Here is a 16299-nt window from a genome sequence, read left to right on the forward strand (position 1 = left end):
ATCCGCCCTGAACAACAGCACCGTCCATCACATATAGTTGTCTGCAAGCATATAAATTATTATGTATGTAGTGTCAAACAACTCGGGCAGGTTGTAAGTACTTATGTAGGTTGATATAGGTACACCCCTACCTCCAAAACACCTTAATCGTGAAAATTATTTGGGAGTTCAACACTTAAACACGTAACAAATGTGTTCAGTTCCTAAAACCTGATAAACGCGGTCGAGTGGGAAGGCCTAGATGAACGTACCTTGACCAAAACAGGAAGTCCTGGTCCTGGAGAAAATTCTATACCTACGAGCTTTCATTAAGAGTTATGAATGTGGGTGAAGCAAAAGAAGTGTACAGGGATCGTGGTAAGAGGAAGAGAGATATAGTTTGTACCTTCCTCTCAGGGAAAGAGACGTGATTTTATTTATTTACGTACCTACTACGCTTTATCCACTAAGCAACTTGGTACTGTTGCAGTACGCCTCACAAACCACACAGAATAGCGATTAAATAATAATAGGTACTAACTTCATCGTTCACCAGGCTGGATAAGGTTGGGAAATCTGTTACTGACTATGTAATTAGATATTTAGTGGTAGGAATTTGATTTAGTTGGTTAAAATTGAATAAAATCATGACAAAAAGGTGAAAAAGCACTCACATACGCACTATTTACTTCAGTAGGTTTTAGTTTTAGTAAATAAACATATTATATTCTAAAGTATTAGAGTATCGGGTAGCGACTTCTATTTAAATAATTTTGAAGGTAGTTTTAAAAAGATATCTGTCACTGTCACACTTGTTGTCTGACATTGACAGACACTCGGGGCACGTGCAGCGTGTCCCCGACTTCGTAGGTCTGTCCCACTCGGAAAGGCTGGATAGAAAGTGTGGACGGTGTGTGAACGGCCGGTTCAATAATCACATAATTCGTACATACTATAAAGGCTTGACTAATTTGAATTGGTAATTTTTATGATTTATGACTTTGTCACATAGCTGTCATTGTCTCTTGCGTCAATATCAGCTCATCGCTGAATTAGTGTTCTGTTTACGGCAGATATTTTGCCTGTATTTACTATTTATCAATATCGATGATAAGTTTTCTTTATTTAAGTACGTATGGAGAAATAAACGCAAAACTTTTGAGTGTTGTCTAGACAGTACCAATACCAGAGCTTTGTGTGCTTAGCAGACATTAGGTTTATTTTGCCACTTATGTTTTAAGTTTATCTTTAGCCGTCTGGTTTGTTTGCTATTTGATACAACTCAAATATAGGTATAAATATCTATGTTAACATTATTGAGGTGCTGAGATATCTTTATTAAATTCTTTTAAGTTTGAAAAAATGTGTTTGATTTGAATTAGTGAGGCTATTGATTGTTCCTTGGTCAAAGAAAATGCTGCAGTGCAGTTTGTTACCGCTTCTTCTGCACTGACGCCTTGGAAGCGGCAGTAAACTTAGTTTTAAGTAATTTATTTGACGTCAACCAATGTTGTTAAACCATACGTTTTGACAATTATTAAGCGATATGAAGTATCCTGTAATAATAAACAAAAATTTTGAATTTGAAAATTGAATTTGACTTATTAACCTCAATATACTAATTATATCTACTGCCACTTCCAAAGCGCACGTGTAGAAGAAGCGGCGGAACAAACTATATCACAGCATTTTCGCCGGACGTCAAGTTACGTCTATAAAACGTTGTGGTAGGCATCCAGCTAACAGCAGAGTTCCATAATATCTGTGAAGAGTAGAGAGGAAACGTAAAAAAATAATTTCTGTTCCTCGTCGAAGGTCTAAATAAAAATATACCTATTGTCATTGTCAATCTTATAATTGTCAAGCTTGTCAAGCCGTACATACAAAAAGCGTAAAGATTGATTTTTTGTAAATAAAAGTTTTATTTGTAAATTAAATAAATAATTGTTTGTTTTATTCATGAATTAAAATGTGGTCGGGTGATCAAATATATAATGATGTTCCTGTGATTTGTAGAGGTTGCCTCGCTACTGATGTTAAATTGTTTAATATCCGTGAAAATAACTTAGCAGAGGCGTACGTTCATCTCATTGGAGATTCTGTAAGTATTTTTGGTTAATTTTTATAGAAAACAACGGTCAATTTTAGCATCGTGTTAATATGTGACTATATTAGAGTGATATCTTTTTATTTTTCCTTGAGAAGTAATCTCAATTATAGGGAAAACTATTAAAATTTATATTATGACTATTTGATCATATGAACTCTGGTTTTAAGAATGAAAGTCATTTCCCTCTGGCTCCGGTCGCGTTTTTAATTCGAACCAGTAGTTCCTGAGATTAGCGCGTTCAAATAAACAAACTCCTCAGTTTTATAATATAAGTATAGATTTCCTGTCACTATAATCTGAACCTGCAAAAATATGAGCGACGATGGTTTAATCGGCAAGGTAAAAATGCACGATGTGCAGAAAAGCACTGGTTCAAATCCCACATCGGCCATGTACCAATGACTATTTTTTAAAGTTATATACATTAGTTTGAATACTAACCGATGCTCTTACGTAGAGGGAAAAAATCGTGAGGGAACCTGCACATTCAGGCAAATGGATGAGTAACCAAGGATACAACTTATAGGCCATGGGCTAGCAACCTGTCACTATTTTAATGTCAATTCCATCATGGAGCCAAGCAGCTGAGCGTCAAGTCTTTTCAAGACTGTTGGCTCTGTCTACCCCATAAGGAATAAAGGCATCATAATATGTATGTATGTCAATTCCATCATTGAAGCGTCCAGTTGAATGAGGCCTTTCAGTCTTTTTAAGACTTTTGGCTCTTTCTCACCCAAAAGGAAGCCTTGATTTTTTTAAAAGTTATATATTTGAGTGTGTTTGATCTCTACCTGCCTGATGGTAAGTAGAATGAGGCCTAAGGTCGTTTAAGCAAACTCAACTAGTGCCTGTTCACTCACACTGCCCTGAAAATCCCATAAATTTATATGTAGGTGCCGTGTGGTTCCCGGCACCAATAAAAAAAAAGAATAGGACCACTCCATCTCGTTCCCTTGGATGTTGTAAAAGCCGACTAAGGGATAGGTTTATTAACCTTTTTTAGGCGATGGTCTAGCAACCTGTCACTATTTGAATCTCAATTCTATCATTTAGCCAAATAGCTGAATGTGGTCAATCAGTCTTTTTAAGAATGTTGGGTCTATCTACCCCGCAAGGGATATAGACATGATTATATGTATGTGTGTATGTAATGTATAGGGTAAGAGTGATTATATGATTATATTAAGTACGGCCTCTGTGGCGCAGCAGTAATACGCTTGTCTGTGACACCAGAGGTCTCGAGTTCGAATCCCAGCCAGGGCATGATGAGAAACGAACTTTCTCTGATTGGCCTAGGTCTTGGATGGTTATCTATATAAGTATTTATTTTAAAATATAGTATTGTTGAGTTAGTATCTCTTAACACAAGTCGCGAACTCACTTCGAGGCTAACTCAATCAGTGTAATATGTCCCGTATTCATATATTTGTTTATTTTATTATTTCAGTTACACGACCACTTTCCGAAACATCTGTGCGTGTTCTGTCGCGCTCTCCTCACAAAGTTCCTGTCGTTCAGGGAGAAATGTCTGAGATCCCAGGGGTTGTTCGTCGACGCCGAGTATCAGGGTAGATGTGTAAGTTTGTCTCTTTCGTTCCTTCATTCTCATGAAGTTCAATCCAAAGTTTATTTGATTAAATCTAAGACTTTAGAATAGAACTGAAGTGTGACGACACAAACCCTCAATAAATCTATGTAACCTTATTGTATTAGTTCATTGACTGTTATAAACTAGATTAAGAGATCTAGATAAACAACCTACGTAGCACCTCCACCACCATTCTATGTTCTATTTAAAATATCTATATAAACGTTTAATCAATAATGAAGTTAGTTACTGTTTATCATCGAACCTATAACTTCCTGGTTGTTTCATTGTGAACACCCCCATATTACATCATAGAACCACTCTATGTATTTTTCCCATGTATGTCGTAAAATTCGATTAAGGGATGGGGCTTATAAAATTGGGACTCAACTTATAGGCGATGGACAACTGCAAACAGCAAACTGTCACTATTTGAATCTTAATTCTATTTTAAAGACGTGGCCTATCAGTCAAAACTATTGGCTCTGTAATAACCACGTCTATACCCCACAAGGGATATAGACGTGGTTATATGTATGTATGTATGTTTTTTTTACAGATAACACCAGATACATTAAGAGAAATAAGCCAATGGAATTACAAACCAATTTTCACAATAATCTCTGATGCTGGTGAATACGTTGAGACACCTATTGAAGAAAAAGTCGACATTCATTTGAAACAGGAAGAAATTCCTGCTCTGCCTGATGGTATACTATATTTTAAAGAAGATAAAACTGAAGAGAAAGCCGATTCAGACGATGACGATGAAGATTTAGTACCATTAGAGATATTCATCAATGACTGTATTGATGTGGACAGTCCTGAAGTTAGTAAAAAGAGAATAAAAAAATCAGAAAAACAATTGAAAGTTAACACGAGAAAGAGATCGAAAATTGTAGAAGAAAAAGATGTAGGCATCAAATCGAAAAAGAGGAAAATCAAAGTGAAAAAAGAACGTAAACCTAAGACTTCTAAATCGGCTGATGAAATTAAGAAGATAGCTAACGCGCAAGAGTTCGATGTAATATTTCTGACCAGAGACGAGCAGTTGGAAGAAATCGAGGAACGCAAGAAGGCCGCTTTGAAATTGAAGAACAGTATCAAATGTAAATTTTGCGGTAAGAATTTTCAGACACAAGACCGCTTGGACGCTCATTTCAAGTTCTACCACGACTCTAGTGTCGGTCATTTGGTGTGTGAATTCTGTCAGTGCAGGTTCAATGCTCGACACAAGTTCTCACATCACCTGAGGATACATTTGGTCAGGTTTTGCTGTAGGAACTGTGGTTTTACAACGAAGAGAGATTCGACTTTGAAGAGGCATTACGAGTGGCATCAAGGGAAGAGACATATGTGCACGTATTGTGATAAGGATTTCGCCAAGATTTCCAGTTATTTGTCCCACGTGAGACTCATACACGCCGCCGAGTTGCCGTGGTGTGAACTGTGCGGGGAGTCTTTCATAGGTGCGTCGATTCGCTAAGTTAACTTTTTCTATTTTGTAATTTTTTTTTATTATTTTTATTTTTCTCCACACTCAATGTTTTGATTGTGCTGTCACAATTTAGGTGTCAATGTAAATGTTGTAAAATGCGACTAAAGGATAGGCTTATAAACTTTAGATATAGATGACACATGTATGTAATGTAATGTATGTATGTATATAAATGTCACATTATTTTTGCGAACTTCCAAACTTCTTGAACTTGAAAAGGCTGTAAAAACATATCCTATGTATCAAAAAAAATTTCATCACAATCAGACCAACGGTCGAAAGTTAACGCGTTACAAACATACATACATAAAATCACGCCTCTATCCCGGAGGGGTAGGTAGAGACTATCTCTTTCCACTCGCCACGATCTCTGCACACTTTCTTCGCTTCATCCACATTCATAACTCTCTTCATGCAAGCTCGGCGGTTTCGGGTACTCCTGACCTGACCCTTTACCACGTTACAAACATATGTACTTACAAAAATATATTTTTGCCCCAATAGTGATTAATTTTGCCAATGTTTAAGTTGTACATACATACATAAAATCACGCCTCTTTCCCGGAGGGGTAGGCAGAGACTACCACTTTCCACTTGCCACGATCTCTGCATATTTCCTTTGCTTCATCCACATTCATAACTTAAGACTTCTTACTATTAAGTTGTCACGCGTGTAAATTTAGAAAATTTGACAAAATTCCTATTTCAGGCGAGAAAGGTGTACAAGCACACAAAAAGTTGAGTCACAAAGGCGTGGACGCGTCTAAGTTCGTCTGTAATAGTTGCAAAACAAGTTTCATTGATGAGAACGCATTGGACAGACATACAGGTTTGGATTATATACATACATTCATACGGTCACGTCTATATCCCTTGCGGGGTAGACAGGGCCAACAGTCTGGAAAAGACTGATAGGCCACGCTCAGCTATTTGGCTTAATGATAGAATTGAGATTCAAAATAGTGACAGGTTGCTAGCCCATCGCCTAAAAAAGAATCACTAGTTTGTAAGTCTATCCCTTAGTCGCCTTTTACGACATCCATGGGAAAGAGATGGAGTGGTCCTATTCTCTTTTGTGTATTGGTGCTGGGAACCACACGGCACATTATATATTGATACATTAATTTTCACATTATATATTGATATACTGATAAATAAATTTTAATTAAAATAATATATATTTTCAACAGCTCAAAAAAGATGCGACTTAGCGAATTGCGTTCAATGTGGTGACGCATTCGCCAGTCAGCAATTACTCAAATATCATCTGGTCCAGAGGCACAGGGCTGAGGGCAGTCTGACCAACTGCGACGGCTGCGGTGTGAGGTAAGGAGGTCACAAAGGTCAGGGTCACAAGGTCACAAAGGTCGGGGTCACAAGGCCACAAAGGTCAGGGTCGCAAAGGTCACAAAGGTCAGGGTCAAAAGGTCACAAAGGTCTCTAAGGTCAGGGTCACAAGGGGTCAGCGTTTATAATGTCCAATTGATACAGCTGTGAAGTGAGGCAAGGAGGTCAAGGTCACAAGGGTCAGCGTTTATATGATCAGATAGAAGTCGCTTCTTGTAACTTTACTAATATCATCTGGTTCAGAGGCACAGGGCTTAGGGCATCTTAACCAACTTAACAAGATGATTGCGGAGTGAGCTAATGAGGTCAGGGTCACAAAGGTCAGGGCCACAAGGGTCAGCGGTTATAATAGCCAATTGAGACAGCTGCGAAGTGAGGTAAGGAGGTCAAGGTCACAATGGTCAACGTTTATATGGTCAGATTGAAGCTTATTGTAACTTCACTTACTTATTCCTGTTCAGTGACAGAGCTGAGAGCAGCTTGACCATCTGTGATGATTAAGTCTACCAAGGTCAGGGTAACAAACTCTAGAGTCACCAGTGACAGGTTCACAAGGGTCAGGTTCACCAGGGTGAAAATGTCAGGGTTTATGAGGTCAGATGTAATTAGCTTCTTGTGTGTTTGACCAATTGTGACGGATGTCGAGTTATTGATGAGGTAATGTGGTCATGGTCAGAAGGGTCGGGTGTAGGTTTTATGAGGTCAAATTAGCGTAGATTCTTGTGACCTGAGTTATAGCATCAGGGTCACAAGGGTCAGGTCACGTCAACATGTATGTAATATGTAGGTACCTATACCCTAGCTTTGTTTTTTTTTTATATTGTAAAAGAAGTTTACAAGTTTATAAGCCTATCCCTTAGTCTACTTTTACGACATCCACGGGAATGAGATGGGAGTGATCCTATTCTTCTTTTTTTATTGGTGCCGGGAACCACACGGCACTTTTTTCACTTTTGTATATAGGTATATATGTATATATATACTCGTATACTTTATAAAATATAGTATCGTTGAGTTAGTATCTCTTAAGTCTCGAACTTACTTCGAGGTTTACTCAATCTGTGTAAAAATTGTCCCGTATATATTATTATTTATATTATATATATACAGGGTGACATTTAAAACAACTGCATCATTTTAAACATAGACTATACCCATGCTTCTGAGCCGTTTGAGCCTATTTTTATTTAAATTAAACATCATCATTTTCACATTCAAAATACCTCCAAAAACTACGTCACACGCTTTATTAAAGACCAATACTACAAAAAGAAATTAAAACTAAACATGTAAATAAATGTCTGAAAAATAAATTATTTTTCTAGTATCAAGATCAAGTAAAGTACAGAGTTGTCGAGATCGCTCAGCTGAATGAATTGTGTCGTTGACCTCTGAATCTTACGCGTCGCTTTTCCGCCGGCCGGGGTGATATGACGTATTTAGGATCGTGGATTTTGATACTTTTATTTTTTTTCGTACTTTCTGAAATATGAACCGATATTTTTCCTTTAACGTTTTTAAATATCCTTAAGATGAGTACGCTTAACAGTTAAATTTATGCAGGTGAATTAAAAGTCACCCTGTAAATATTTTAAATATAGATTCCACAACACGTCCGCCCACCAGCGCCACCTGCCGGCGTGCGGCGCGCGCGCAGTGTGCGTTCAGTGCGGCCGCCACTACGGCGACGAGCGACAGCTCAAACTGCACGAGGCTGAAGATCACACCAGCACGGATCTGTTCAAGTGTGAGGAGGTAAGTGTTGGCTCTGTCTACCCCACAAGGGATATAGACGTGACCATATGTATGTATGTATGTATGTGAGGAGGTAAGTGTCGAAGAAGGTCTTCTTCGGTGGTGTCGCGTGAAGAGCTTTCAGGTTATATCATTATTGAAGATAGAGACCGCCCGCGACTTCGTCCGCATGGAAACCCTATCAATCCCCCGGGAAGTCTGGGATAAAAAGTAGCCTATGTGTTATTCTGGGTCTTCAGCTACCTACGTACCAAATTTCATGGTAATCGGTTCAGTAGTTTTTGCGTGAAAGAGTAACAAACATCCATACAAACTTTCGCCTTTATAATAGTAGTAGGATAGGAATAGGTAGATTGAATTGGGGTCAATGAACTGAAACGTATATATTAATATAGATTTTTATTTTTATTTTTCTTTTTCAGTGCAACAAGACTTTTTCCAACGCGTATTATTTCCGGGAACATTGCAGTGCACATTTGAAAAATAAAGATGGCGACCCGAGAAAGGTGAGTGATAAACTATTGGAATTAAAATTTTTCGTCAATAAATACCAATAAGAAGTATGCAGAGATCGTGGCAAGTGGAAAGAGGTAGTCTCTGCCTACCCCTCCGGGAAAGAGGCGTGATTTTATGTATGTATGTATGTATGTATAAATACCAAATCTAATAATTTTAATACTGAAAGTGTTTGTATGTCCAATTTTCTTTTTCATAATTTTTAAAACGCATATGTGAGAAGTAAAAACTAATAAAGGGTATTCTATCTATCTTTAAATGGTAAAGACTGACGGTAAATATTGATAAAATGGATTGATAATGCGGATTTATAAAATGGATTGATAAAAAGGATTGACAAAACGGATTGACAAAACGGTTTCTTAAAAACATGGATTGATAAAAAGGATTGATGAAACGGATTGACAAAACGGATTGACGGTCGTCAGAAATCACGCCGCGGCGCACGTCCCGTGGACCCCTCGCTCCGCAAGTGGCGTGTGGTCGGCGAGGAGGCCGCCGACGTGGTGATGGAGAGGGAGGCGCCGAAGAGGACCCTGGCGAAGAAGGGCGCCATGTGCGAGGTTTGCGGGAAGAGTTTTCAGGTAGGTTATATCGTTATTTAAAGTATACAGGGTGACTTTTAATTCAACTGCATAAATTTAACTGTTAAGTGTACTCATCTAAAGGATATTTAAAAACGTTAAAAGAAAAATATCGGTTCATATTTCAGAAAGTACGGAAAAAAATAAAAGTATCAAAATCCACGATCCTAAATATGTCATATCACCCCGGCCGGCGGAAAAACGACGCGTAAGATTCAGAGGTCAACGACACAATTCAATCAGCTGAGCGATCTCGACAACTCTGTAATTTACTTTATCTTGATACTAGAAAAATAATTTATTTTTCAGACATTTATTTACATGTTTAGTTTTAATTTCTTTTTGTAGTATTGGTCTTTAATAAAGCGTGTGACGTAGTTTTTTAGGGTTTTTTAAATGTGAAAATGATGACTTTTAATTTAAATAAAAATAGGCTCAAACGGCTCAGAAGCATGGGTATAGCCTATGTTTAAAAGGATGCAGTTGTTTTAAATGTCACCTTGTATATTGATTTGTGTCAATAATAGAGATTACAATTAAATCAAATTAAAACTAAAACTACTTATAAAAAGAAAGAAAAAGATGACTACGAACTAAAATTTAATTTTAAATTGTACAGTCTCTGCATAGCATATCATTATACATACATACATATCATCCCTTGCGGGGTAGACAGAGCCAGCAGTGTTGAAAAGATCAAAAGGCCACGCTCAGCTGTTTGGCTTTTTGATAGAATTGAGATTCAAATAGTGACAGGTTGCTAGCCCATCGCCTAAAAGAAGAATCTCAAGTTTATAAACCAATCCCTTAGTCGTCTTTTACGACATCCATGGAAAAGAGATGGAGTGGTCCTATTCTTTCTTTGCTAATGGTGCCGGGAACCGCACGGCACGATATATATTTACAGTATTTGAATCTTAATTCTATCATTAAGCCAAACAGCTGAACGTGACAGTCTTGAAAAGACTGATAGCTCTGTCCACCCCGCAAGGGATATAGACGTGGCCATATGTATGTATGTATGTTTTCTTGACATTTCACACAGAACGCTGGTCTCCTGAAATACCATCAACGTATACATTCTGGGGAGAGGCCCTATCATTGTTCTCAATGCTCCAAATCATTCACCACAAATAGATTATTGGAGGTAAGTGTATATATATATATATATATATATTTATTATACATACACATATTTGTATGTCAATTTTGTCAGTAAGCCAAAACGGCTGAACGTGGCCTGTCAGTATTAAGATATAGTTGTGATTGTATGTACAGGCACAGGTTCGAATCTCACACCGGCCGTGTACAAATGAATATTTTCGAAAGTTATATGCACATTAGTTTTTATACTAACCGATGCTCTTACAGTGAGGGAAAACATCGCGAGATTATAAATTTATTTATTTATTTTTTATATACATATATATTACATACAGTGATTATTAACTCTCTCATGACTGAGTCAGAATCAAGTGGACTATAGAAAAAAGAATAGGCCCCTCCATCTCGTAGATATCGTAAAAGGCGACTAAGGGATAGGCTTATAAACTTCTTCTAATAGGCGATGGGCTAGCAACCTGTCATTTTATATGAATCTCAAATTCTATCAGCAAGCCGAAAGGCGGAACGTGGCCTAACAGTATTTTAAAGACTGTTGGCTCTGTCCACCCCGCAAGGGATATAGACGTGACCATATGTATGTATGTATTATTTGAATCTCAATTCAATCATCAAGCCGAACAGCTGAACGTGGCCTGTCTGTATTTTAAAGACTGTTGTCTCTGTCCACCCCGCAAGGGATATAGACGTGACCATATGTATGTATGTATTATTTGAATCTCAATTCAATCATTAAGCCGAACAGCTGAACGTGGCCTATCAGTATTTTCAAGACTGTCGGCTCTATCCACCTCGCAAGGGATATAGACGTGACCATATGTATGTATGTGTGTATGTATTATTTAGGAACACATACGAGTTCACACCGGCGAGAGGCCGTACAAATGTGGTAACTGTCCAAAGGCGTTCAAGACATTGGCAGCTCTTAACAGGCATAATTTGGTGAGTTATAAGCAGATATCGGAATAGGTAGATTGATTTTATGTACCTACTTGCTTCATTAATTACATTAGAAAGCATAACATGGATAAGCCTCTTTTCCGGGATTCCATTTCAGTACTTACACTTACAGTAAACTACATTGTCCGCGGGTATAAGCAGAGATCGGAATAGGTAGATTGATTTTATGTACCTACCTATTTGCTTCATGAATCACCATAGGAAGCATAACATGGATAAGCCTCTTTTCCGGGATTCCATTTCAGTGCTTACATTTACAGTAAACTACATTGTCCGCGGGTATAAGCAGAGATCGGAATAGGTAGATTGATTTTATGTATCTATTTGTATCATGAATCACCATAGAAAGCATAACATGGATAAGCCTCTTTTCCGGGATTCCATTTCAGTGCTTACATTTATGTACAGTAAACTACATTGTCCGCGGGTATAAGCAGAGATCGGAATAGGTAGATTGATTTTATGTACCTACTTGCTTCATGAATTACCATAGAAAGCATAACATGGATAAGCCTCTTTTCCGGGATTCCATTTCAGTACTTACATTTGTGTACAGTAAACTACATTGTCCGCTGGTAACATAGGACTACAATTTACGTGAACGAAGTCGGGGGAAAACAGGTACCGCTACTAATATATTCTTCGTCACACTTGTAAAAATTCCGGAAAAAATCTTAATAATTTACAAATGCCGTGTGGTTCCCGGCACCAAATAGAAAAAAAGAATAGGACCACTCCATCACTCTCCCATGGATGTCGTAAAAGGCGACTAAGGGGTAGGCTTATAAACTTGGAATTCTTCTTTTAGGCGATGGGCTAGTAACCCGTCACTATTAGAATCTCAATTCTATCTTAAAGCCAAATAGCTGAACGTGGCCTATTAGTCTTTACAAGACTGTTAGCTCTGTCTACCCCGCAAGGTATATAGACGTGATTATATGTATGTATGTATGTAATTTACAAATCCCGCAATCCCGGGCGGAGGCATGTCCATATTAATATATACGTTTCAGTTCATTGACCCCAATTCAATCTACCTATTCCGATCTTTAGTTATAAGAGTAGCGTCGGTGGTCGAACCGGCAAGGCGCCCGGTTGGAATGCGTGTGCGCAACAAGGCGCAGGTTCGAATCCCACCTCGGTCATGATGTACCAATGAATAGAATAGATTTATTTTAAAAATTGTATATAAGGTATTACTTATTGACGTCACATAACTTAAATTTAATTATAACTACTGCCGCTTCCAAAGCGCATGTGTAGAAGAAGCGGCGGAACAAACTACACTGCAGCATTTTCATCGGACGTCAATATACAAATATAGATGATCTCTTAAAACAACATCGTGGACGAATGCACATTGTCTACATTAAAAAACACGTATGAATGTAGAACTAATTATGTCAATAAGAATATTTTCCAAGTTATGTACATTAGTTTGAATACTAACCGATGCTCTTACGGTGAGGGAAAACATCGTGAGGAAACCTGCACATTCAGGCGACTGGATGTGTGAATAGGAATGTCAGAGTCTTACACCTTGATCAAATCGGGATATGGACAAGTCGCCCAATGCGGCGTATTTCTCAAAAAATATTACTTAATACATACTAAGCATCATTATTTCTTACTTTACAAAGGGAACTCAAATAAGTGTCGACGGTTTTTTAAAATTAAAATTTAATTTTTGTTAATTATTAAAAAATGCCTTCTTAGTTTCTTCGTGTCTGTATTTTTTAATTTTTTTGGACGCAATTAGAACCGTTTATCTCACAATTTGTAAGTTAGGTAGATTATCATCGAAAAAAAATCCATTTTATTTTCATTAACCAATGTAATTTCTCTTTTTAGAATTCTCCATTTTATTTTCATTAACTAATGTAATGTCTCTTTTTTAGAACTCTTTCAAATTATACCTCTTCAAATATCTCAGGTCCACAACGGCTTACGCCGTCACGTCTGTCAGTTGTGCGACAAGACGTTTCAGACGTCCTCCTGCGCCAAAGTTCACATCAAGACTGTCCACATGAAGCTCCCCACGCCTCCCCGCGTGAGGAGGAGAAGGGTGAAGGATGAATAGCACATGGCGCAATTGAAACATGTGAGAGATTTAGCCAATGGACAATTTCGGTGAAAAATGTAAAAAACGGTCAAATTTAGGTTGGTCAAGTTTAGGTAAAATTGGTCAGGTTTGGGGAAAAATGGTCAAGTTTGGGTTTAATGGTCAAGTTTAGGTAAAATTGGTCAGGTTTGAGAAAGATATGGTCAAGTTTGAATAATAAGAATTGGGCAAACTTGGTATTCAATTAACAATTATGGGTCAATTTGAACAGAAAATTGAACAATCTTGCCTAAGTGGGAATCACATTCCTAAAGCCTACATTAATACTGTCCACATGAAGCTCCCCACGCCTCCCCGCGTGAGGAGGAGAAGGGTGAAGGATGAATAGCACACGTCGCAATTCAAACATTAAGGAGACTTAGCCAATGGACAATTTCTATGAAAAATTATCAGCTTTAATGTAAAAACTGGTCAAGTTTAGGTAAAATTGGTCAGGCTTTGGGAAAAAATTGTCAAGATTGTGTAAAAAGATATGATCAAGTTTTATTAAAAGTATTAAAAGTGTCAAGTTTGGGTAAAAATTTGGCAGTTTTTGGTAAAAAAAATTTAGTAATTCGATAAAAAAATTGTTTGCTTTGAGAAATTATGGCCGGTTTTGGATTAAAATAGCCAACTTGAGTATAAAATAGTCAATTTAAGTTATAGATAGGAATAGCGGTGATATTGTGGCGATATTTTTATACTTGTAAATTCTTGCCAATTTTCCAAAAGCTATCAATATGTAAACTATAGTGAATTTAAGTAATACACTGCTTTTGTGCATTAATGGTTAATTCTGGATTAATATTAATATTTTATTTTAAATCCGTATCGATCATTTTTATACTAAAAACACGGTTGAAAATATTGTAAAAAATTAACATAGTTAAAATTTCAATAAAGGAACTGTAATGGTAATTTTAGAAATATCAATCGTGATAAGATTAAAATAATTAATGTCTCTGTCATAGAAACATTTAATTTTATATACAGTATTTTCTGCTAAGCTTTCTCAATAAAAAAACTGCCATTTTTAATTTTTGTAGATTACAATATTGTACTTGTAAAAATATTCCTTTTAAATAATGAATGTTATGATTAAGCACATTAAGTGCTTTATATATATTTTGGGTATGGCAAAAGAAGCATGAAAGCAGAATAAATGCAGTGGAAATGAGAGCGTTAAGGAGTATGATGGGTGTGAAATTGAGTGACAGGATAAGGAACAGCGTGATAAGGGAATGTTGTGATGTGAAAGAAGATGTAGTTACAGGAATAGAAAAGGGTATGTTAAGATGGTTCGGTCATGTGGAGAGGATGAATGAAAGCAGGTTGACTAAGCAGATATACAAGGAGAGTGTGGAGGGAAAGGTCGGAGTGGGAAGACCTAGACGAACGTATCTTGATCAAATTAAGGACGTCCTGGTAAAGGGTCAGGTCAAAAGTACCCGAAACCGCCGAGCTTGTATGAAGAGAGTTATGAATGTGGACGAAGCGAAAGAAGTATGCAGAGATCGTGGCAAGTGGAAAGAGGTAGTCTCTGCCTACCCCTCCGGGAAAGAGGCGTGATTTTATGTATGTATGTATGTATATATTTTGTGCAATAATGCTAGTATTAAGATTATTTATAATGTGTAAATTATTCTTTTGAATAAAGTATGTGTGAATGTGTAAGCGCTTAATTTTTTTTCTACACTTAGTAGTTTTAAAGATATATTTTCTACTAAATAATCGGAAAAATCATATAGAACCAGCCCCAAAGTTAGAGATTATTGTTATGACATACTAACTTTACCATATTTTAAACATACATACATATTACCACGTCTTCTTTTTTTTATCGTTATCACTTGCGGAGTAGACAGAGCCAATTGTTTTGAAAAGACCGAAAGGGCACGTTCAGCTGTATGGCTTTTAAATGGAATGGAGATTCAAATAGTGACAGGTTGCTAGCCCATCGCCTACAAGAAGAATCCCAAGTTAATAACGTTATCCCTTAGTCGCCTTTCACAATATTTTATTAAAACACAAACATTACTTTAATATTTATCCACGTTGGTCTTGAAAAGAGTTACCGTAGATTTTAAGAATAAGCCTACGTAAATGTATAATTAGAATGATCAAAGGATTTTTTAAAATATAACATGTCAAAAAGAGAACCTCCTCCAGTCGATATTCTCCTTTTTGAAGTCGGTAAAATTTCTAAAACCTAAGCGTAACAAGCACTCCTGTAAACCCCATGAAAATCGGTCCAGCGAAACGCGAGATAATCCCTGACGAACATAAATACAAGTCAAACTGAGAACCTTCTCTTTTTGTAGGCGGTTAAGAATAGTTCGTCGCTTCATTTCTCATTCCATGGGACTGACATCTACATAACATGCACAATCAACCCTTTGCCTGTCTAAAAAAAATCTATCTGTCATATGGAACGGTTTAAAAATCCCGCCTAAAAAAATGTCATGAAGACAAATGAATACGGGGTACATTCGTTTTTCCTTTCTCAAAATGATTTATGACGCTATCATAAATCTTCTATATTCTTTTTCTAGATAGCTGACCTGTGAAACTCTAAATGGCCGTACTTTTTATTATTTATCCCATCTTTAAAAAAGGGGAAATGTTTCTAAATTCTATATAAGTTAGGTATGTAGCGGAGGCTCTGACGATGATGAGTCGGAGATTATACTTAAGTTCCAATCTGTGAAATCTTTGCTTGCGCGATTTAGACATTTCGCT

General features: G+C 37.1%; 1 protein-coding gene across 1 annotated transcript; it reads left to right on the forward strand.

The window, feature by feature from the left end:
- The first annotated feature begins 1855 nt into the window (after nt 1-1855).
- LOC106139937 (oocyte zinc finger protein XlCOF6) lies at nt 1856-15125 on the forward strand. The gene is made up of 11 exons (XM_060952462.1): nt 1856-2080; nt 3537-3665; nt 4237-5146; nt 5885-6004; nt 6366-6501; nt 8124-8277; nt 8700-8783; nt 9222-9377; nt 10423-10524; nt 11346-11441; nt 13393-15125. Exons 1-11 carry the CDS (start codon nt 1949-1951, stop codon nt 13537-13539), a joined length of 2166 nt encoding a protein of 721 aa, XP_060808445.1. The 5' UTR covers nt 1856-1948; the 3' UTR covers nt 13540-15125.
- Nucleotides 15126-16299: the final 1174 nt, after the last annotated feature.

Source organism: Amyelois transitella, chromosome 28 (genome assembly GCF_032362555.1).
Source record: "Amyelois transitella isolate CPQ chromosome 28, ilAmyTran1.1, whole genome shotgun sequence".
NCBI lineage: Eukaryota > Metazoa > Arthropoda > Insecta > Lepidoptera > Pyralidae > Amyelois > Amyelois transitella.

Coding starts and splice junctions, on each gene's coding strand:
- LOC106139937 (XM_060952462.1), top strand. CDS start 1,949: ATGTGGTCGGGTGATCAAATATATAATGATGTTCCTGTGATTTGTAGA. Junction 6,502..8,123: donor TGCGACGGCTGCGGTGTGAG/GTAAGGAGGTCA, acceptor TTTTAAATATAG/ATTCCACAACACGTCCGCCC. Junction 11,442..13,392: donor CTCTTAACAGGCATAATTTG/GTGAGTTATAAG, acceptor CAAATATCTCAG/GTCCACAACGGCTTACGCCG.